This window comes from Sinohyriopsis cumingii, chromosome 15, assembly GCF_028554795.1.
Source record: "Sinohyriopsis cumingii isolate HCF-2022 chromosome 15, ASM2855479v2, whole genome shotgun sequence".
Classification (NCBI taxonomy): Eukaryota; Metazoa; Mollusca; class Bivalvia; order Unionida; family Unionidae; genus Sinohyriopsis; species Sinohyriopsis cumingii.
In genome coordinates this window covers 67,739,261-67,764,621 of record NC_142975.1, presented here as the reverse complement: position 1 = coordinate 67,764,621, position 25,361 = coordinate 67,739,261, and the positions used below count along the sequence as shown (strand labels likewise).

The window sequence follows — 25,361 nt, the reverse complement described above, 5'->3', positions numbered from 1 at the left end:
AAAGTTTTCTGACAAAAAAGCATGGAGTATAAGTTTTTAGCCTGTTTTATATATATATATATATATATATATATATATATATATATATATATATATATATATATATATATATATATATATATATATGTAACATGTACCACCAGATGCATGCAGAGACAAATTTTGACAATAATTTTGAAAATAATGTCCATGCTGAGTTATGTTCCAGTTATTTGACAAAATTTAGCTTAACATTTTTGTTTTCTCTGCAAACATTAAAAATTCACATTTTACGTGTGTCTTTATCAAATAGTGTGAAAGAACTGTATACCCCATGATGCACTTCTGCTGTCAGATAATGTGTTAGAACTGTATACCCCATGATGCACTTCTGCTGTCAGATAATGTGTTAGAACTGCGTACCCCATGATGCACTTCTGCTGTCAGATAATGTGTTAGAACTGCGTACTCCATGATGCACTTCTGCTGTCAGATAATGTGTTAGAACTGCGTACCCCATGATGCACTTCTGCTGTCAGATAATGTGTTAGAACTGCGTACCCCACGATGCACTTCTGCTGTCAGATAATGTGTTAGAACTGTGTACCCCATGATGCACTTCTGCTGTCAGATAATGTGTTAGAACTGCGTACCCCATGATGCACTTCTGCTGTCAGATAATGTGTTAGAACTGTATACCCCATGATGCACTTCTGTTGTCAGATAATGTGTTAGAACTGCGTACCCCATGATGCACTTCTGCTGTCAGATAATGTGTTAGAACTGCGTACTCCATGATGCACTTCTGCTGTCAGATAATGTGTTAGAACTGTATACCCCATGATGCACTTCTGCTGTCAGATAATGTGTTAGAACTGTATACCCCATGATGTACTTCTGCTGTCAGATAATGTGTTAGAACTGCGTACTCCATGATGCACTTCTGCTGTCAGATAATGTGTTAGAACTGTATACCCATGATGCACTTCTGCTGTCAGATAATGTGTTAGAACTGCGTACTCCATGATGCACTTCTGCTGTCAGATAATGTGTTAGAACTGTATACCCCATGATGCACTTCTGCTGTCAGATAATGTGTTAGAACTGTGTACTCCATGATGCACTTCTGCTGTCAGATAATGTGTTAGAACTGTATACCCCATGATGCACTTCTGCTGTCAGATAATGTGTTAGAACTGCGTACCCCATGGTGCACTTCTGCTGTCAGATAATGTGTTAGAACTGCGTACTCCATGATGCACTTCTGCTGTCAGATAATGTGTTAGAACTGTATACCCCATGATGCACTTCTGCTGTCAGATAATGTGTTAGAACTGTGTACTCCATGATGCACTTCTGCTGTCAGATAATGTGTTAGAACTGTATACCCCATGATGCACTTCTGCTGTCAGATAATGTGTTAGAACTGCGTACCCCATGGTGCACTTCTGCTGTCAGATAATGTGTTAGAACTGCGTACTCCATGATGCACTTCTGCTGTCAGATAATGTGTTAGAACTGTATACCCCATGATGCACTTCTGCTGTCAGATAATGTGTTAGAACTGTGTACTCCATGATGCACTTCTGCTGTCAGATAATGTGTTAGAACTGTATACCCCATGATGCACTTCTGCTGTCAGATAATGTGTTAGAACTGCGTACCCCATGGTGCACTTCTGCTGTCAGATAATGTGTTAGAACTGCGTACTCCATGATGCACTTCTGCTGTCAGATAATGTGTTAGAACTGTATACCCCATGATGCACTTCTGCTGTCAGATAATGTGTTAGAACTGTGTACTCCATGATGCACTTCTGCTGTCAGATAATGTGTTAGAACTGTATACCCCATGGTGCACTTCTGCTGTCAGATAATGTGTTAGAACTGCGTACTCCATGATGCACTTCTGCTTCAGTGTTTGTCTAGTATATGAAATATAGGTAATACAGAAGTATCACTTTGCTGGAGGGAGTGGCATTGTGATTGTAGAGGGAGTGGCATTGTGATTGTGGAGGGAGTGGCTTTGTGATTGTAGAGGGAGTGGCATTGTGATTATGAGTGAAAGCATCAATATCAAGCTTTTGAGTGTGCTTCATTTATCAGACAATATTGTATGAGAAGTTAAGAATATTCGTGAATGTATTCAGGGTCTGTTCGAAGACATGATTGTGGTTCAAGTCATTCAAGTCAATCAAATGCATAAAAATCATGAATGATGTTTCTTGACTACTATTTTGTTTTCATTAAAGCCATCCCATATTTAGAAAATTCCAACCCTAATTTGATTCCCCCAGCTTTTCAGGTTTACAATAGATCCTATGTGTTCTTTTCTATAACTGCTCTTGTCTATCCAAATTAGGTCACAGTGACTGCTTTTTTATTTTTACATTGGCTATTTCCTTATTTCCTTCTGGCTTTGGGAGAGCAAGTGAGACACAGTATTCTGTAGAATTCTTGGGCCATTATGTTGATCACATAAGATTGGTACATATGATTTAATTCTTTGAAATTGAGGATGATTTAATTATTTGGAATTGAGGATCTAAATTGAAACTTTTAGTTTTTTATGCAGTTCTTAAATCAGCATTAAATATTTGTTTTTATACTCCATTGGGTACTTGACATTAAAAAAACTGTTTATAGTTTGATGTACAGTTTAAAAACATTTGCTGTTTAAACCATACGGTCACTGCCAACACAAAAATGTAATGAAAATGCAAAATTGTGCACTTTTAAACTTTAGGTAGTTATTGCTCTTCTGAATGCATATGTAGTTCTTTTCTGGTGTTATGAACTAATAACTTTTAGATTTCAGTGTCACATACAGTGTATTATGATTTTGACCAGTGATAAAGCTTATAACAATGTTTTGGTAAAAAAAAATTAATTAATGAAGATACATGTACTTATTATCTTGGCTGTTGGAGGGAGAAAACTTTGTCTTGCCTTTTGAATGTATGTGACAGCATCAACAGTGTTATAATACATGGTTAAAGTTTTGGAAAATCATGTATGTTCTACATCAGTTTGTTTTCAACTGAAATTTTGTACCAGTTCCTGTAGTATGGGAGTAAGAAAAAAGCTACATGTTCATAACAACATTCACAGCCAAGGTGTTCTGTGCAACATTTGTGTATTGTCTTTGAGGTTATTATTAATGACAAAAACGGCGAATGCATTGTTCATGGATCATTGATTTCATTTACACTGTAAATGATTTTGCTGGTATAGTAATTGATTTTTTGCAGTTAATGATGAATATAGTCTTGGATTCAATTACCTTTATACTTCTTAGTATATAAATTTATTTGTCTCAAAATTTGTAACAATTATTTAACTTGCTAACATTTATTTATAGTAACTTAAAAATGTCCCGTCTATTTATGTCTTAATTGACATTTTTCAGGAGGCTTTGATGAATAAATGAAGAAAATCACTCTTTTGTTCTTGCATCAATTTAGGTGTTCAAAGAAGACAGCGTCGAGTGTTGGACACATCTTCCACATATGTAAGAGGCGAGGAAAATCTAAATGGATGGCGCCCACGCGGGGACTCTCTTATTGTTGATCATCAGTGGGAGCTGGAGAAACTCACTCGGCTTGAAATGGTATAAGATTGTGCCAAGTGGTTACTGCTTGTGTAATGTTGGAATCAGATCCTACGCATGATTGATTATCAGTTACCCTTAACCAGTCAGTGATTGGTTAATAACTCGTACATTTTTTCTGCATGATGTCTTGTAAAAACCTGAGATATCTGTACTTAGTAGTCTTGTGAAGAATGTTAATTGGTTTTTTAAATTAAAAAATACTTGGTACAAATTAATGAGAAGTTTTGAAAATTAGCACTTTTTATGACTTTTAAATCCCTAGTTCCTTGGAGAAAGAAAAATATTAAAAAAGTATTAGTAAGCAGACTATTACAAGATATTCAGAATGAATTGCCATTACACATTAGAACTGAATTTAAGCCAAAATTAATCATGGAAGTTGTAATCAGTTAATTGATCATTACATTAAAAGTGACCAGTGCTCAGTGAAATCATTTAATTGCATGACTTCTTGTAATTTTCAACGGATTTGATTGGAGAGCTGCAACGATACTGTTGAAATAAGACTTGTACATTAGAGTTTTATTGAACCAGTCAAATAGGCATCATGTTTTCCAGTGGAGCAGTATCATTTACAGAGTAAATATTTCTAGTTTATAAGTTTTGAGTGAGTTGTACAGTGTATATTATGCTGCTGTTTTTAGGCAAAACTTGTTGTTTTGCAGAACATTTGTTCTTAAAAAAATTAATTGGGGGTTGCAACTCTTTTAGTTGAATAAAGCAAAGGCTTGAAAATTTTTGAAAATTTTACATAAGACAACTGGCTGAAAATTAAAAAATTCTGCTTTCAGAAATTTAATTTGTATTTGTGTTAAGTATTTTATCATAAAAGTATGCATCTTTTCAGGAATCATCCTTAGTGTTCATCAGGAAAAGTTCCGTACGTTTTACTAATCCAGTATTTATAGGTTATAATTTTTATACCATTGGATATTGTGGACAAGACCAAAGTACATCTGGGTGAGCTAGTAAAATCCTGTATACTTTGGGTGAGACTGCATCATCTAACAGTACCAACACAAAAATTTATTGATTTTACAACCCTATTGGTCCAATAATAAATACTTATTCATTACTCTGATCAGATTAAAGTATATTCAAACTGAATCTAATTACTGCTACCATTAGATCACAAATAAAAACATTATTTGATGGAACCTGTGTTTACATACTGTTGTGTCATGATAGACATACTGTGGCTTTATGTTAGACAGGATAGTGTCATGATATACATAGTGTGGCTTCATTTGAGTCATATTTTTGTGTCATGGTAGACATACTGTGGCTATATGTTAGACAGACTGTAGTGTCATGATAGATATAATGTGACTTCATATTAGACATACTGTAGTGTCATGAGAGATATACTGTGGTTTCATGCTAGACATAGAATAGTGTCATGATAGACAGACTGTGGCTTCATGTTAGACATACTGTTGTGTCTTGATAGAAATTGTGGCTTCATGTTCGACTGTAGTATCATGATAGACATAATGTGGGTTCATGTTAGACAGACTGTAGTGCCATGATATACATGCTGTTGCTTAATGATAGACATGGCATAATGTCATAATGGACATTGTGGCTTCATGCGAGGCCTATTGTTGTCATGTTAGACTTAACTTTGTGTCATGATAGACATGCTATAGCTTCATGTTGGACTTGCTGTTGTGTCATGATAGACATATTGTGGCTTGATGTAAGTCACTGTTGTATCATGTCAGATATACTGTAGTCTAATGATAGACAAACTGTGGCTTCCTGTTAGACAAGCTTTTGTTTCATGATAGACATATTGTAGCTTCATATTACATAGCAGCAAACTTAATGGGTCCTGTATGCACTTAACAGCACCCAGTAAATGCTTGACAGTGTCTGATAAGTGCTTAGCAACATCTAGTTAGTGCTCAACAATGTCTGATAATTTTAACAATGTTGCTACGAGTGCTTAACTATGTTCAGCAAGTGCTTACTGTTGTCCAGTAAGTACTTAGTAATGTCCAGTAATTGCATAACAATGTCAGAAGTCCTGATTTTTCCATATTTGTTTTCATGTCTGGATCCAAAGCATCAACTGAGGTTAATTGTACAAAGTCATGTTTTAGACTGGTTACTTACAAGTCATTGGTTAGACTGGTCATTTACAACCTGTGAGCCAGATTTGTCACAGTCATATGAAGATGGCAACTGAATGTAGGAACCATAGATAAAGGATTATGCTGTGAATTAAATTACATGACTATTGTGTTGTTTTCAGCATAAACATAAATATTTTTATTGCTACTCCTTCAGAACAGAATATCTTATAAGCATGAGGTTTTCACTGCAAGACTTCTTATTGTGTCTAGTTGATCTTAAATAAAAATTGTGCCAGTCAGATATCCAGTATGGTTGCCACAATGACCATCTTGAAAATCTTATTGCTACTCCTAAATGGAAAGTCATATGAACATTATTTTTTCACCAGAGGACATTTCATAATGTGTGGTTGATCTAAATCAAAATGGTGCTGATCTGACATCCAGTATGGCTAACATACCAGTCATCTTAAAAATTTTGTTATTGCTACTCCGCATAAATGGAAAGCCATATTGGCCTAGGGCTTTTACCAGAAGACTAAATATGATATCTGGTTGGTTGTGAATGAAAATGGTGCCAATTTGACTTTGAATATGGCTTCCACAAGGAATATATTGAACATCATGTCACAAATTCCCCTGAAATGAAGGTCATATCAACATGGGGTTTTACCAGAAGTCTTATAATAGTGTCATGCTTGTCCTATATGAAAGAGGTGCCTGTCCTGCATCCACTATGACTGCCACATTGGCAAATTTGAAAACCTTATAATTCAAGTGAAGAAATAGTCTTATCTTGAATTTCAAGAAATTCTTTTCAGACAGTAGATTATCACTCCCTTCAAGGGATTCTTATTAGTTCACTAAGCCATAAAGAAAAGTGAGCTTATGATGTGGCCCTGTCTTGTTGTTATAAACTTCTCAAAAACATAAAGAAAAGTGAGCTTATGATGTGGCCCTGTCTTGTTGTTATAAACTTCTCAAAAACATAAAGAAAAGTGAGCTTATGATGTGGCCCTGTCTTGTTGTTATAAACTTCTCAAAAACATAAAGAAAAGTGAGCTTATGATGTGGCCCTGTCTTGTTGTTATAAACTTCTCAAAAACATAAAGAAAAGTGAGCTTATGATGTGGCCCTGTCTTGTTGTTATAAACTTCTCAAAAACATAAAGAAAAGTGAGCTTATGATGTGGCCCTGTCTTGTTGTTATAAACTTCTCAAAAACATAAAGAAAAGTGAGCCTATAAAGGTCTTTCAGTACTGGATATTGATAAAGGCCTTTCACTATTGGATACTGAAAAAGGCATTTCACTATTGGACAATGATAAAGGCTTTTCAGTACTGGGCAATAATAAAGGCCTTTCAGTACTCAGCATTTATAAAGGCCTTTCAGTACTGGACACTAATAAAGGCTTTCACTATTGGATAATGATAAAGGCATTTCACTATTGGACATTCAGTGCTCAACAATTATAAAGGCCTTTCATTACTGGATATTGGTAAAGGCCTTTCGCTATTGGATATTGAAAAAGGCATTTTGCTTTTGGATATTGAAAAAAGGCATTTTGCTATTGGACAATGATAAAGGCTTTTCAAAACTGGACAATGTTAAAGACCTTCCAGTACTAGACAATTATAAAGGTGTTTCAGTACTGGACAATGATAAAGGCTTTAATTTCACTATTGGATAATGATAAAGGCCTTTCACTATTGGACAGTGATAAACACCTTTCAGTGCTGGACAGTGATAAAGGCCTTTCACTATTGGATATTGATAAAAGTCTTTTACTTCTGGACAGTGATGCTCATATGCCATAAAATATAGATGGTGATGCAAAGAGAAACCTTAAAAAGAGCATTAAACTGGAGCCCATTTGGTAGAATGTCAAACTCATAATCCAATAGTTGCAGGTTCATTACCTGCCCAGGCCAGCCGTGATTGACTGCCTCAGTATGCCCTTGGGAAAGGCACTTTGATTTCATTTCTGGGGCATGATATAGCCAATAATGTGTTAAAAGTGCCATGAAAAAAAACTAAACTTGCCTGTTAGGCAAATATGAGCCAGTTGAGTGATCTCAGATATACTTGGACTTCCTGCTAACTTTGATTTGCATTGATTTGTGATAATACTTTTTGTTGCTTTCAGATTGAGAAAGCCCGACACATTCTCCTTCTGCGAGAAAAATTGGCTGAACAAAACAAGACTCATGAGTTAAGCAAGATGGATAAGGAGGCCCAAAATCTATCCAAGAAGGCGAGAAGAGAACGAGATAAGATGGATGAATTAAAAGAGAAATTGGAGGAGCTGGAAGAAAAAGATGATGACACATCAGAGAAGGAGAAAATCATGTCTGGGAAGAACATAAGATTTATTACCAGTGGAGACAAGGACAAGGAACTTGCAGCCAAGTGTTTGAAACTACTACTAAAAGGGAGGCAACCTCTCAGTCCTCCTCCTGTAAAGGTAAAATGATGTCCCCATAAAGTTAATTTATTTCAAACATTTTTTAATTTGTTGAGTATAAATACATGACTTTTTTATAGTAAACTCTGAGCAACTCAGAACTGGATGGACAAACTATGCTGATTTACACAGCGTATGGGTAAAGACAGTAGATTATAAGTGTTTACATCTTGTGCTGATTTACACAGTGTGTGGGGAAAGACAGTACTTCAAAAGTGTTTACATCTTGCGTTGATTTACACAGTGTGCGAGTAAAGATAGTAGAGTATAAGTGTTTACATCTTGTGTTGATTTACACAGTGTGTGGGGAAAGACAGTAGATCATAAGTGTTTACATCTTGTGTTGATTTACACTGTGTATGGGTAAAGACAGATCATAAGTGTTTACATCTTGTGTTGATTTACACAGTGTATGGGTAAAGATAGTAGAGTATAAGTGTTTACATCTTGTGTTGATTTACACAGTGTGTGGGTAAAGACAGTAGATCATAAGTGTTTACATCTTGTGTTGATTTACACTGTATATGGGTAAAGACAGATCATAAGTGTTTACTTCTTGTGTTGATTTACACAGTGTTTGGGTAAAGACAGTAGATCATAAGTGTTTACATCTTGTGTTGATTTACACTGTGTATGGGTAAAGACAGTAGATCGTAAGTGTTTACATCTTGTGTTGATTTACATAGATCATAAGTGTTTACATCTTGTGTTGATTTACACAGCGTATGGGTAAAGACAGTAGATCATAAGTGTTTACATCTTTTGTTGATTTACACTGTGTGTGGGTAAAGACAGTAGATCATAAGTGTTTTAATCTTATGTTGATTTACACAGTGTTTGGGTAAAGACAGTAGTCATAAGTGTTTACATCTTATGTTGATTTACACAGAGTGTGATAAACTTCTGACTCTGCCCTAGAGATAGATCTGTATGAGCAATACATGTCCCTGAGAAAGGACTGCATGCATACCCTCATACCTGTTTCCTAGGTAGACTGTGTCCCAGAGAAAAGGGGCCTTGAGTGGCTGAGTGGTCTAAAAAACGCTCACTGTTATGGATCACTGCCATCTCACCTCTGTCTGCATGGGTTCAAGTCTCAGGCTCGGCCATTGTGGGTATGTGAGAAAGCTTGCCAGTAGCTTCTCGTGGGTCGGTGGTTCTTTCCAGGGTTTTCCAGGGTTCTTCCTCCATCATTTATACTGGCTGCTATGTATAGCCTATTTTTGCTGAAAAAGACATTAAACCATACAACAAAATAAAAATCCCAGAGAAAGATCTGTATGTACACTGTAAAACCTATTTCTCAGGTAGACTTTGTCTCAGAGAAAGGTCCAAATTAGTCCTTTTCACATTAATGAAACTATACTTTAATATTTGTAAACAAGTTAAAATTCTCATTTTCTCTGTTGAACAGACTCCTCTGGACCAGTCCATGATAAGTTCAGTATCCACCTCGTCAGAAAGTGAGATAGGGAATGATTCAATGACGACAAGCATTCTGACCAGTATGACTAGTTCATCAGCCTCAGAAATGTTCAGGTATATTGATATATCCATTTTTACTAGTTGGAAACATTTATGCACATCATCAAAAATTGGAACAAAAAGCACAAAATTGGTAAGATAAAGTAGCAGAACAAAATGTTGGAAATTGTATTTGTTTTATATTTTTTTAAAAATACATTTATGTGCATCTTTCTGCCCAAAAAATGTTAATATATTTCTTTCATAAAAATATTGAGGTACATGGCTATAGAAATTTTCAGATGACTTTTTTATTCTAGTTTTAAGTACAGTTTGCTGTGAAAAGGTTTATTTTTATGCCCCCACTGATTGCAGCATGGGCACCTTGATTTGGTCATGTTTGTCCATATGTCTTTCTGTCCAGTGAAGCTTGTCAAGTTGATTGTGCAAAAATCACTAAATGTAGACAAATGATATTAAACAGGTCTAGTTGTATGCATGTCCAGAATCCAGATTAGATTTTCAGGTCATTCCATCTATTTTTCTATTTTGTTTTGTTCAAATTTTTGTTTGCAGTGGGCATTTGTTTTACAAACACTAATCTATTTTCTTTCTGCCTTGAAGTCATTTGTTTGATTTTTCCTTTTTTATATTGTAGCACGTCTGCAACAGAAATATCTTGATAAATTTTCTTAGGAAAACTTGTATTCCTTTCATCATGGAGTTATTAAAAACATGTAAATTCTGTCTCATTCAAATAATGTTTAAACATGCCTGCTTTGTTTTGTTCAAATAATATTCTGTAAGAAATGTTTTGATCATGGGTGCCTCAGATTTATTTCATTAAACAAATATGACTTGTTAATTCAAAAAATGTTAGGTTCAGTGTTGAAAAAACAATCTTTGCAAATCTCATTGATTCTTCAACTTGTGTTTGTACAGATCTGTCAACCAGGAGTCTGTAAAATCATCCAGATCATATGAGAGCTTGTCTAACACTTCCCAAGAGTCCACTGGAGCAGACAGGAAGATGACACTTCCAATCAAGGGAATCCGACTGGATTTAGACAAACTACTCTTTGCCCCAGATGTGGAGGAAGTCAGGGTCAGTCCAGTAGTTGCCAGGAAAGGCTATCTGAACTTTTTTGATGAAAATACCAAAGGATGGATAAAGAAATGGGTGGTATGTTCAGTTGTTCAGCAAAGAATTTATTGAATTGTTACTTGTACTGATCATCCAGGTTTAGTCAAGAATGTATAATTTTGTAACTGAGATGGTAATGATACAATAAACTTCACTCTATGGAGTGACTTTTTTTTTCTTTACATCAACTTGGTCCTAAATTCAAAAAACGTCTTGCACATTAATAAGAACCAGACTTATCTTGGTACATAAGATCTGATTTTTAAAATTTATTCCGATGAATTATGTCATTAATTTAGGTTGGTTTATTATTTGACAGATATGATGTATTTCAGGGTACACTAAAGCTGAAGAATTTCATTGATAAAGGGATATGACATTTTCTATCACATGACTGCTGTGTCACATAATGGTAATATGAGAAAGACTTGTACATTAGAAGGCAGAAAGTGACATAATCATCTGAATGTATTTCAAAGTTTAGTCTTCTGAATGTATTTCAAAGTTTAGTCATCTGAATGTATTTTAAAGTTAAAAGTGACATAGTCACCCAAGAGTTAAAAGTGACATAGTCATCCAAACTTATTTCAAAGTTAAAATTGACATAGTCATCTGAATGTATTCAAAGTTAAAAGTGACACAGTCATCCAAAGTATTTCAAAGTTAAAAGTGACATAGTCATCTGAATTTATTTCAGAGTTAAAAGTGACATAGTCATTTAAATATATTTCAAAGTTAAAACTGATATAGTCATCCAAAAGTATTTCAAAGTTAAAAGTGACAGTCATCTGAATGTATTTCATAGTTAAAAGTGACAGTCATCTGAATGTATTTCATAGTTAAAGTGACATAGTCATCTAAATGTATTTCAAAGTTAAAAAGCGATAGTCATCTGACTGTATTTCAGAGTTAAAAGTGACACAGTCGTCTGAATGCATTTCTGAGTTAAAAGTGACATAGTCATCTAAAATGTATTTCAGAGTTAAAAAGTGACAGTCATCTGACTGTATTTTAGAGTTAAAAGTGACACAGTCATCTAAATATATTTCAGAGTTAAAACTGACATAGTCATCTGAATGTATTTCAGAGTTGAAACTGACACTTGAGAGTTTCCAATAGAATGCTCTAATACTGACAGTCACTCAGATGATTAGTCTGATGATTCCAGTTGCCTTTTGTTCCATTACAACATGCATTTTATTCACTTTGTCTTGCAAATGTTACTGTTGACATCAGTTATAAAATATATGATCTCTTAATATGTTATTCTGCAATAAACGTATTTAGTTTGTGCCACCATTACTCTTCACAAGCATCAAATGTTTTCATCGATTAACAGAAAGTTTTTCCAATAATTTTTAGCTTGGAATCTTCTAAGCAAATTAGCACAGCATCCAACATGCTACTATAAAGTCTGTCAAGAAAACCTCAATATAGATTGAAGTTAATGTAAAAAGTATTAGTTAGAACCAGTATATTGTGTGTACATTTTTTGCACTGGTGTCATCTTTTGTTGTTGAATTAAAAAAAAACATGAGATTTACATTGATTCTTAAGTTTGTATTTTTCAGAAGGGCCATTTTTCTTCATATCATATGTATTCACTTGTAAGTAGATTACAAATGCAAATTGCACAGACCTGGATTTGCCATTGCTGGTGCATTGTGGGTTGGCAGATTGGGGTCTATGTTGTTTGCAAATGGACTCAACTTATTAGCTAGTGTATATGGTAGTCTAATAATGGTATATTGGGTCTTTCACTTACTGGTTGATACTTCACAAGTAAAAGAATTTGCAGTGACAGTGTATGTTTACTGGGGTTTTTTTAAAATTGTATTTAAAACTGAAGACAATTGCTATCCCTCAGAACCCGTCTTTGTACCGAACCCTAATGGAGCTGAGGAGGACAATGGTATTCCTTACTTATAAATATAACCAATCTGCCATTCCCATACATTTCTCAGAGTAGGCAGGATGGACTCTGTCCAGGATATCAAAGAATCACAGTAAAGTTTATCTCCAAATTAGCTTATAGAGCATCATTTTGTGGTAAGCTTCAGCAATATGTTTCAGAAAAAGGTCTGTTGATTTGTTTACTAAAGAACTGTATTTCACCAGGTTGTACGGCGACCATATGTGTATATCTACAATGGTGAGAAGGATCCACTAGAGAGAACTATTATCAACCTGGCTAATGCCCAAATAGAGTACAGTGAAGATCAACAAGCTCTTCTCAAGGTATACCTTTTTCTTTCAGATATGTTCCCCAATCATATTACGTTAGGAATAATACCCTGCTACCTCGCAAATCCAGCCCTACTAAAAGATGAAAATCATTATTTCCAATTTCAATAAACAAAGGGAAATAACTCTTGACCATCACCTCCCCTTGGCACCACCAGGTGTTGCTAGTTTTTAGCTTCACTGCTGTACTGCATAACATCATGCAGTTTACCTCCAACAATCCAAGACATTGTTGTGTTCTGATTGACTCATCCAAAGTTCCTTTTGGTTTTATTATGTGGATTTATCATTCTGTTGCTGGTTTTGTACATTCTTTTTTAAAGTTTTAGCCAATTTGAGTGATTTTGTCACCTTTAGGGACTTGTCCTTTTAAGACCACTTTGCTATAGTTGACCTCTGCAAGGTTGTTATGAGTTAGCACAGCTTTGACTGTTTTCACTTGCTCTGTTTGTAACAGAGTTGGTTTTAGTGAGTTATTTACATGCTGCATTGTTAATTTATGCCTGTTTTTTTCCCTTTTATGTGACATTTCTGTAGAAAGGTCAATTAAATGCATGAATGCATATGTTCAAAGCATAGTCTCTCAGTTTGTAAGGCAACAAGGACTTTTTCAATTACTCCATTAGTAACGGGTAATATATGTTAGCAAGTTCATAACCTGATGATTACATATTTATGCTTTGCATTCTCTTCTGGTGTCATTTCAGCAGGATGTCGTATAAATGCTATAATGCAACTTCAGAGCATGGAAGTCTACCATCACTCTTGTTTTGTATACATACGTGGTGTCCATCGTCTATAACTTGTGAAATTCCTTTTCAGAGAAAGTCTTAGATACTGTATTAGCTAGTTAGTCACATACTAACAAGGTGACCTCACAAGTTATCCACCTTCATCTCTCCAGTCCCAGACCCAGAAGCTTGGGCTGTGGATGCACTGTCAATCAGTTACTGGGAGCATTGGGAGCATTTGCCTACCCTCACATGTACTGATACCAAAAATACTATAGAATTTACTGTTTTAGAATTGATGATTCAGGTAGCTTGTCTCAGATGGGGCAAGTCCTGAACTACCAATCTACTGAATCTAGTGATAGCTCTGCCTAGGAAGATTCCAGCCAACCCATCTCCTCTCAGATAACCACAGACATGGGTATTCCATTCCTGCCCAGAATGTCCTGTTCACCATGCTTGGCTCTTTATCAGGACAGCCTTGTGAGACAGACAGTTTAAGCCTTTGATTGTGGAAAGAATTTCGAGAGTAAGACAGCCCTCCACTCTGAAAGTTTATGAGGAAAAGTGGCATGTTTTCAGGGACTGGTACCATACCAACAACATCCTCCCTCTGAGTGTCTCAGTCTCTCAACTGGCAGACTTTTCTTCTCTGGCTCTTTGAGGAGAAACAGTTGGCTCAGTCTCTATCAGAGGCTTCTGCTACATGATATTGGACACATTCCAGCATCATGACAGACTTGTTTTGGGGCATACAAAGACTGATAGGATCTTTTGGCCCATCTTTTTGTTTCAGTTGGCCATAACCGCTGTGTTTCCAGATGGAACCAATCCTGTTTTTTTTTCATCTTGATTTTTTGTTTCAGTTTTAAACTCTAACCCACACTTCACTACCTTACAGTTTCCTATCATCCAAGACATGTTTCCTGATAGCTTTAGCTTCCATGTGCAGGGTAAGCAAATTGCATGCCCATGTGTTGACCCAAACTCTCTTCAGTTCAAATTGGAGGGTTCAGTGGTTCTCTGGACACAAACATGCTTTATAAACAAAATCTGTTTGTCATTCACCAAAGAGTTGTCACTCACTTGCTCTTCATAGTCAGGTTGAAAACAGCAGCTGTGTGAAATCGTATAGCTGCTGTTTTCAAGCACTACTTGAAATACGTACAGACAAGTTGTGGCACAAGCAAACACCTCTTCCTTCTGGTAAGAACTGAGATGCAGGATATCACCCATCAAGCCTTTACTTCATAGCTGAAGTGGACTGTATGCTCAGTGAAGTGGATTGTATGCTCAGGGAAGTGGATTGTATGCTCAGTGAAGTGGATTGCTCAGGGAAGTGGATTGTATGTTCAGGGAAGTGGATTGTATGCTCAGTGAAGTGGATTGTATGCTCAGTGTACTCTAATGAATCATCTGATCAAAGTTGCCTCAAGGCTGAGAATCTTTGAGCCATCTCTGTGAGCCTCATGTACAAACATAACGTTTTGATCCAGGATATAATAGAAGCTGTTGGCTGGCATGCAGAGTCAACCTTCTCAAGTTTTTATCTCAAAGATTTAGCATCATAGAGGAAAGCCTTCTATCATGTTGGTCCAGTGGTGGCAGCACAGACAGCCACCAGACGCAACTAGATCCAACAATATAGCCTGTTAGCTTTGCTGGATTCACCAGTGAAATTTTGTTGGTAAAAATATTTCAATATTCATCTCTTTACCATATATTAGGATCAAGGGTTAAGCGACCCCAGGCTATGTTGCTTATATAATTAGAAGAACATGGGGAATCCAGCTATTCTTCTCTAGAAGGGCACCCATGGTAGAGGTCAGATGCTCAACATCCCCTCCTATTACTTATTCTGTGATTGGGAAATGTATTTGAAATCAAAGCAGATGTTTACATAAATTGTTTTTCCGAGAATACCTACCCAATCACATTACTTAAAAACCCTCCCAACCTCCCTGCCATGTGAGCATCCTCATTAGCATCTCACCTAAAAACTAGTGACACCTGGCAGTGCCAGGGGGATGTAATGAGCAAGAGTTATTGCCCATTGTCTATTAAAATTGACAGGAAAATACAATTTTTGTCTTTTCGTAGGTCTGGATTCATAAGATAGCAGACTAATATTCTTAATGTAATGTGATTGTGTGAGTATTTTTAGAGAAACATAATTTAGTGAAAAATTTGCTTTCTCATAATCTTTGTCTCTAGGTATATTTTTTATACAGTTGTTGTTTCTGTTGATGTGACTGAAGGTGTCATTGTTAAGTTTCCGCATCATGTTCCTTGTCTCAGCCACTGTTGCATATTTAGTTATCAGACTTGTTAAGTGTATGCATTTTATGCACATGTATGCACATCATACAAAATGGGTCATAGTTACCTGCATTTCTTGCTCAGGTCACTTTTTAAGGTTTTGAGGTCATGTAGTAATGGAGTACATGAAACACAGCAATCCTCTTAATTATATTGACTTTGTTAAACAAAGTGAAGTCACCCAAAGTGAAGTATTCAACAACTTCAAAGGGAAGTACTCAACAGTGGCAGAGATGTGCCATAACAAAATCTTTGTGCTAAAGGAAACTTGTCACCAATGCAAATTAGAGCACATTACATTTTAAGGAACTGCCTGTTGGAACTGAATAAATGTCTTTCTGGTCAACGGGAAACGTTTTGTCACATTCATCACCAGTATATATGCAATATCCAAATGAGAAAATTTAATCTGTTTTTGAAACATTATTCAGTACTCCAAGTTGTAACTAAAATGGTTGATTTAGTGACAGAAATGTATAACTGGCAAGTGGAAATTGCCAGCAACCTTCAGAATCATAATGCATCAACAAGAAAATGACATCAGTTCATTCTGATCAGAAGTATATACCACATTTTATGGTACAATCATTTGGCAAATGTAATTTTGGTTGATTTTATGACAGAAATGTATAAATGTATAACTGGTAAGTGGAAATTGTCATCAACCTTTAGAATCATAATGCAGCAACAAGAAAATGACATAAATTCATTCTGATCACAAGTATATACCACATTTTATGGTACAATCATTTGGCAAATGTAATTTAATTTACTCAGTAATCTGTTTAATTGTGAGACAATTGGCATGTACATTAAGTCAACATCTTTACATGTGACTAGTCTGACTTACAGCTTCTAAGTGTACAGTCTCATACATGACCTTTGCAGTCAACATCAGCTAATGCTACAGATTTGGAAAATAAGAAAACAGACATGGAGAGAAATACAGAAAATTTAGTTGGTAATAACATTACCGTTAGTCCGACTTCCATAAATACAGTTATACCTGAGGTCTATTAATGTAAATGGAGAACAAAATTTGTGGTGAAGACCCTTTATCAGTGAATTTTAGGCTAAGCAGTATGTAGCAGTAGGGTTAGAGAACACGATATAGTGAATTTTGCTGTCTGGTCTGAGGTTGAAACAGGCAGTGACTATTGTTAATACTGTCAGATGGATCAAGGTGTACTTTTAAAAGTACTTTAATTTTATTTATATCAACTCTTTAATTTGCCTTCACTAATACTTTCACTTTACGGTATCTTTTACCATTCATTCCTCTCACAGATGATATGTGATTCAAATTAGCGCACGTTTCTCAAAGATTATATTTAAAGGAGAACAGCAGATTACAGCATACCCTCATTATAACACTGTCAGTTGGAGCCATTGAGTATGAAGTCATATAATGAATTACATGACACAGTACTTCCTCATTATAACACTGTCAATGGGAGTCATAGAGTAGTCTTATAGTGAATTACATGACACAGTATTCCCTTATTATAACACTGTTCAGTGCAGCCATAGAGTATACTGCCTCATATTGAATTACATTACACAGTACTCCCTCATTATAACACTTAATGGGAGCCAGAGTATAAAGCCATACAATGAATTACATGACACAGTACTCCCTCATTATAACACTGCCAATGAGAGTCACTGAGTATAAAGCCATATAATTAATTGCATGACACATTACTCCCACATTATAACAGTGTCAGTGGGAGCCATATAGTAGTCTTATAGTGAATTACATGACACAGTACTCCCTTATTATAACACTGTACAGTGCAGCCATAGAGTATACTGCCTCATTGAATTATATGACACAGTACTCCCTCATTATAACACTGTCAATGGGAGCCATAGAGCATAAAGCCATATAATGAATTACATGACACAGTACTCCCTCATTATAACACTGCCAATGAGAGCCAATGCATATAAAGCCATATAATTAATTGCATTACACATTACTCCCTCATTATAACAATGGCAATTGGAGCCATATAGTAGTCTTATAGTGAATTACATGGCACAGTACTCCCTTATTATAACACTGTACAGTGCAGCCATAGAGTATACTGCCTCATTGAATTACATGACACAGTACTCCCTCATTATAACACTGTCAATGGGAGCCATAGAGTATAAAGCCATGTAATGAATTACATGACACAGTACTTCCTCATTATAACACTGTCAATGAGAGCCATAGAGTATAAAGACATATGATGAATTACATGACACAGTACTCCCTCATTATAACACTGTCAATGGGAGCCATAGTCTTATAGTGAATTACATCACACAGTACTCCCTTATTATCATACTGTACAATACAGCCATAAATTATATCGCCTCAATTTTAATTACATCACACAGTACTCCCAGCATCCGCCTGGGATGTGGGAGGTCTTGGGTTCAATTCCTGGCCAAGTCATACCAAAGACTTACAAAAATGGTACTAACAGCTGCTTTGCTTGGTGCTCCGCATTTAGAGGTTAGTGTTAGGACTGGTCGGCCTGGTGTCAGGATAATGTGACTGGGTGGGACATCATGCTACATGTCTACGGCATGATGCCCCAGTGCTAGATGTCACTATAAACTGCCACACTGCAGACATCATAGTGATATGACTGAAAAATTGTTAAAGCTATATTAAAAATCCAAATCACACACACACAGAGTACTCCCTTATTATAACACTTACAATGCAGCCATACATTATACCACTTCATATTGAATTACATGGCACAGTACTCCCTTATTATATCATTGTCCATGGGAGCCATATAGTATAGTCTTATAGTGAATTACATGACACAGTACTCCCTTATTATAACACTGTACAGTGCAGCCATAGAGTATAGTCTTATAGTGAATTACATGACACAGTACTCCCTTATTATAACACTGTACAGTGCAGCCATAGAGTATACTGCCTCATATTGAATTACATGGCACAGTACTCCCTTATTATAACACTGTACATGGCAGTCATGGAGTATACTGTCTTATAGTGAATTACATAACAGACTGAACAGACCCAGATCTGCCATCACATAATATGATTGCAGATCTGGGACTGTGCAGTTTGTTGGGAGTAATCAGTAGAATAAACAACATTGACCCTGACCTGATAGTGTTTTATGTGATGGCAGATCAGGGTCTATGTTGTTTGCAGTTGGATTTGACATATACCATACCTTCAACTTGACTGGTTTAAAAAATAAGTTATGGGTACACTGTTGGATGTGACATAAATAAAATTAACCAGAAATTTCATAAGCTTAAATATACAAATTTTACAGTTAAACTTTACAATTTATTTCATATTGATTGTTTAGGATGTTTTGACAATTTCTTTCAAGCATTTTCTAGGACTTTGACGGTGGCACTAATTAGATGAAATCACCAGTCTTGGATAATTAGTCACAAACAATTCCAGATATGGAAATAAAATGAGACTGTAGATATGCAAAGTGAGTGTGACACCACTGTGTCTGCCTGTGACACCACTGTTTCTTCCTGTATGTGACACCACAGAGTCTGCCTGGCCTAAATTCATAATGTGGTCAGTTAAGATGTGCTATGCATGTGTCTTTCATTGAAGACGTTAAGAGATTTTTCAACCTTAGTAAGAATTCTGATGATAATAATACTTTTTCCCCTTGATTTCAGACCCCCAACACATTCTCTATAATAACCAAGCATCGAGGTTTCCTCTTACAGACCTTGGATGACAAGGACTTCCATGAGTGGCTGTACGCTATTAACCCATTACTTGCTGGACAGATCAGGTTAGAATATTAACTGTTGTTCTTTTAAACTTTATTTTTTGTACATCAGTAATGCAGCAAGTTCTTACAATTTATTACAGACCCATTTATTCATATATTGCTGTACTGGTATCTCATAAGTATATTTAGTCCAAATGTTCCTATCAAATGTGCAGACTATATATATATATGTATGTATATATATATATATATATATATATATATATATATATATATATATATATATATAATGAGAGAGAGAGAGAAAAGAGTGTGTGATGGTTCTGCTTACTTGGTAGAGAGAGAAAAATTCTCATGGACAAGTGAGTTACTAATGCCTGCCCTCATTATACTCATCACAATACACTGCTTATGCTTTTGCTAAACAACCATTAGTACCTGATATAAGCTTGATACTAAAATGAGTCAAAAACCTGTGAAAATAGTACGTTCTAATACATGGTTCCTTAGATAAAAATATAATAAGAGTCAAGGCTTGGAACTTGAGAAATTGCATTGGTACTCATCCTTGATCTTTTGGCAAGAATAATGTTTACAGTGAAATGTTTTTTTGGAATCTAGGTGTCCTAATTTTCCATTTCAGCAAGCTGTAACACATCTTTAAGATGTAGCAGGCAGCATAGAATGTCAACATTTTATGATTTTCATCTGGTCAGACATTGCTGTGCTTGCCCCATATTTTCAGGGCTGTACATTTTTATTAATGCATTGTCACATCAAAGTAAAGACAGCAGCAGATATTTATATTAGTATTAATTACTTTTCACAAGTAAAATGCCAGTAATTTGCATTTAAAAGGACTACAACCGTCTTTATTTCCACCAACCTTAGTACCAAATAATGTCATTTTCACCCAGTCATGATTCCTGTCCTTTCCTTTTTATTACAGTACAGCATCAGTCCCATTGAGAGATTCTTATTTTTATCTATGTCAACTTGGACTGGAGTCTGTCAGATTGTTTTGTTGCTATTTTAATGTTTATGTTTCCTTTACATTCCAGGTCCAAACTATCAAGAATAAAACAAGTCAATATTTGATGCACAATCTGGATTGGGAATTTACAAAATTTGCATTAATTCATCTATGTGAAGAGTTGAAACGCCAGGGGAAAATATTCGTAATTCCAGAGGTGTACACCAAAGAAATATATATTCAACTTTGCATGTCCAATGGTTGATTGTTGTAAGAACAAGTGAGAGTTATTCATTTAAATACATACTGTAAAGTCATTATTTGTATGAATGAAATGGAAAGTGTGTATTTCCTTGTTCAAGTGGTTGAACAGTCATTATTTGGTGTTTGAATAAGCTTTTGTGAAGTCAGTCTTGATTGAAAATTTCACTTTATAAAATATCAAATATTTGACAGTATAAAAATATCACCTAAGGTTTATTAAGCTTGTATCTTGAAATAGGAAAATTTGAAACAAAAAGGCCTTGAACCAGAGAATTTGAAAGTATATTAAATTACATTTAATTGTTATTATAGAGAAAATGGACATTAGGGAGTTATGTCCAACAATTTTCGGAATAATATACATCAAGTTTATATTAAGTTTGAGTTACAAACTGCTATTTTGTTGAAATGATGTGTTAATGTGACAAAAAATGCAACTTTTTGTAGCCTTGTGATTGTTTTGTTCCAGATGTATTGACATGTAAGTATTTTAATGTCTACATTGAAAGCATTCAGTACCTATAGAAAGCTTAAGGTTAACATGTAGGTAACCAATCCATATCTACAAAAGGCTTAAGTTAAACATGTAGGTGACAAATCCATATCTACAAAAGGCTTAAGTTAAACATGTAGGTGACCAATCCATATCTACAGAAGGCTTAAGGTTAACATGTAGGTGACCAATCCATATCTACAAATAGCTTTAGGTTAACATGTATGTGACCAATCCATCTCTACAAAAAGCTTTAGGTTAACATGTAGGTGACCAATCCATTTCTACAAAAAGCTTAAGGTTAACATGTAGGTGACCAATCCATCTCTACAAAAGGCTTACTGTTAACATGTAGGTCACTAATCCATATCTATAAAAGGCTTACTGTTAACATGTAGGTCACTAATCCATGTCTACAAAAGGCTTAAGATTAACATGTAGGTCACCAATTTTCTCTTCTTTTGGAATTGGCCTGAATGCTTAAGAATTCTTATTTTTTCAAAAGTCAAGCAGTTTTGACTTGATACCATCTACAGATCTAAAGGTTAAGAAAAATTGACTTTTGTTTCTGCAGTCCTTGTTAGAAAAAGCAAATTTGTATTCAGATTTGTAAAATATTTTTTCAGATGCAGAAGTCCTGTTACAAACATTCTGCACTTAATGTTCTGTTAATTGCATTATTGCATTGTTGCACACACACACACACACACACACACACACATACATATATATATATATATATATATATATATATATATATATATATATATATATATATATATATATATATATATGTGTGTGTGTGTGTGTGTGTGTGGCATATGTTATGGAAATATACTGGTGTGAATGATTTTGTGGGGTTTTGTTTGGAAGCTTAGGTGTGTACGTTTCTTTAAAATATGTATATTTTGAGGCAAGCTTTGTATCTTATTTCTGACTGAAGTCATAAATTATTTATACCTATATGTTGTATAAATTTGAAGCGTATATGGAATATACCACTTGACATGATCAATAAAAATCCTGAAATCTTATCTCCGGCATGGAACATTTGCAATATTTCTAGGTCTCTGGGATCTTCTTCCTTGTGACCATAATACCTTGAACATACAAATAGACAAGGTACATTTAATAGTTTTTATTTTGTCTGATTCTTTGTTCAAGTTAAATCTGTTAGTTTAGAATGTAACTCATGATATAGATCTTTGGTTGTAAACATAATTATTTGGAAATCAGAATAGTTACATTTTAGGCGAACCCAAATGAGATGGATATATGTTTAATGTAACCATCCTCTCCTAATCCATTCAAAATGGGTGTTCAGTTTTTGCATAAAATAGATTTGCTGCAGAATAAATTTGTTTTCTTAAGTTTGTTATAAAGTCTTATTGCGATATCAATATACATTAAAATATCTAATTTCCATTTATTTTATAATGTTATATTATATTGGAAGACACATTTTCAAGGAGTCAGCATGTAAAGTTTAGAAAAAAAATATTGTAACCTTGATGTAGCCATACAATAAAAGGGAAACAACTGTGGCTTTATTGATAACTCGTAAAGGAAATAACTTCTTAATAAGAACTGTAAAACATTTGCAAAAAATAAATGTAGCTATTCTAGTCATGTGATAAAATTGTAAAATTGTAATAAACATGATTTAATGTTAATAACCATGACATTTATAATTAATTCTTGTTAATTGTATTGAGACACCTAAGTTTGAAGAATTTTATATTTTGGGGACTATTATGCCCAGGGCTGTTGCAAGTATGTCCTGGATAAAACAGCATATTTTTTTCAACACCCACCCACCCACCCCACCCCAAAAAAATCCACAAACTCAGCGAAATGGTGCCCTGGGCATTCACCTGTATTGGTCACCCCTTATGACAACTCTGATTCTGCCCTGTTTTATCTACTTGTCATATTATATTTGTATATCATACAGTATGTCCTGTGTTGTAATTTCTGAAGAGCAGCACTGTTTGAGATTGTGAAACATGCTTTTCAATAATATCACTGCACATATTGCCATTCCAGTATACTGTACTTGAAAGCATAAGTAAATTAACATGTCAGCCTATGTGTGCGGTGTTTGGTTGTGTATAATAATACTTAATATGATTGATCCGTTTTATATTGGATGATTTATAGTCAAATGAATCACCTCTCCCAAGGGACGGTTATCGTGTGAATTGGACTTAATATTCTGCTTTTACAGCATTGATGTTAAATACTCACATTGAAGTTAAGCAGCCACATGTGAATTATTAACAAAGTATATAATAATTAGCAAAATAATTTATGTCTGAACATGTATGACAAATATAACTTTTCATGTGTATAGTTCCTAAAACTGAATATTTATTACATAAAACCTAATGATAGATTATATTGAATATAACTTCATAAACTTTTTTACGCAAATATGATAATATTGTCTTAAAGACTTGATATGCCTTAAGCCTGTATACAAAGAAACTTCTTTTGAAACAAACTTTAATAAGTACTTCAGCGTATTTCAAGAAATCTTTCCATAACACATGAATTCTTGATGTGGGTACCTGCAATATAAGGCAGTTTATAGAAAATATAGCCTTAGTTACTAGTTTTTACTTCAGTGCAGCAAAACAAAAGTAATTTGAAGATTGAGATGCTGTGTTTGCTATATCTTATTTTGTTACTGCAAACCAAGGAATTTGTTTTTATGTTCCATAAATGTTGAAAATTGCACACTTAAACCAAAGTGGTATTTTTTAAGTCTTTATAAATTCCATGTAAAGAATGTGCTAGATAGCCATATAAACTGTCATAGATGAAGTTTTGTCAAAGTAAAACCAAATCTGAAACAACTAATTACTCTTTAAACATGGTAGCAGTCATTAGATGGGTCAGCATTTGATAACAGTATTAAATAACTGGAGATCAGGCTCCTGGCTAGAATATTACTTTTGAAATTTTTCTTTTTGATATTTGGATACCATAACTTTTGACCGGCTTCTTATTGTACAGGTTGATTGATTATATAGTGTTATGACTTGTCATGAGAGACCACCTGTCTTGAGAGACCATATCAGTTTGACCAGAGTGGTCTTTCAAGACAGATTTTCCTGATTTCGTCTCTAACAGTGCATTAATTTTTGTAGTCAGATAAAAGTTTACTGTGTTGACTGAGTTGGACTTGACAAGTAACCCATAAAAGAGAACTTTTATAAAAAAAAGGCACCTTAATGTTGATTTGCCTAATCATGAGCTAACAATTGTTTTTGAAATCCATGTTTTGTTTGATCCAGTGCACAAAATTATTTTAATTTTTGCCAAATATATTTTCATTAGTGGACAATAAATTGATGCTCTGAGCCCACTAAAGGAAAACGTTTCAGGGTGTATTTTAATTAAGAAGCCAGTCATGACGATTGACCATTGTTGTAAATACAAATTATTGTTATCTTGTGTTTTTTCATTCACTATTATGTTATTATTTGTTTTAGTCCATACCTTGCTCTTTCAGTGTGTAATGCATAATTATGAGTTACATTAGAGTAACTAGTAATGTGCTGACTGCTACTCATGTGTTGGATCTATTTTTAATTTATTGTGAATCAAGGCATTGCAGATTGTCACTGATTTGTCTAACTTATCAAGGCATTGTAGATTGTCACATAGTTGTCTAACTTTGCTCAAGGCCAACCTCATGATGACCTGTTTCTGAAGAAGTATATCAGTGCACACTATTTAAGATTCACAAAAGTTACAGAAGATGGGTATCAGATGATGGTTGCTTGTTTCCAACAAATTTTATATTAGTCACATTTTTCTTGTAACTATTGTTATGTTAGAC

General features: G+C 34.8%; 1 protein-coding gene across 1 annotated transcript in view; it reads left to right on the top strand.

Moving 5' to 3' along the window:
• Positions 1–22,206, top strand: part of LOC149782000 (kinesin-like protein unc-104) — a 196,319-nt gene extending 174,113 nt beyond the window's left edge. The window contains exons 39-45 of the mRNA XM_089933404.1: positions 3,443–3,588; positions 7,816–8,133; positions 9,548–9,672; positions 10,540–10,780; positions 12,860–12,979; positions 19,726–19,844; positions 20,846–22,206. Coding sequence (XP_089789530.1) covers positions 3,443–3,588; positions 7,816–8,133; positions 9,548–9,672; positions 10,540–10,780; positions 12,860–12,979; positions 19,726–19,844; positions 20,846–20,882 — 1,106 coding nt within the window. The 3' untranslated portion in view covers positions 20,883–22,206. The remainder of the gene's footprint in view (positions 1–3,442; positions 3,589–7,815; positions 8,134–9,547; positions 9,673–10,539; positions 10,781–12,859; positions 12,980–19,725; positions 19,845–20,845) is intronic.
• Positions 22,207–25,361: the final 3,155 nt, after the last annotated feature.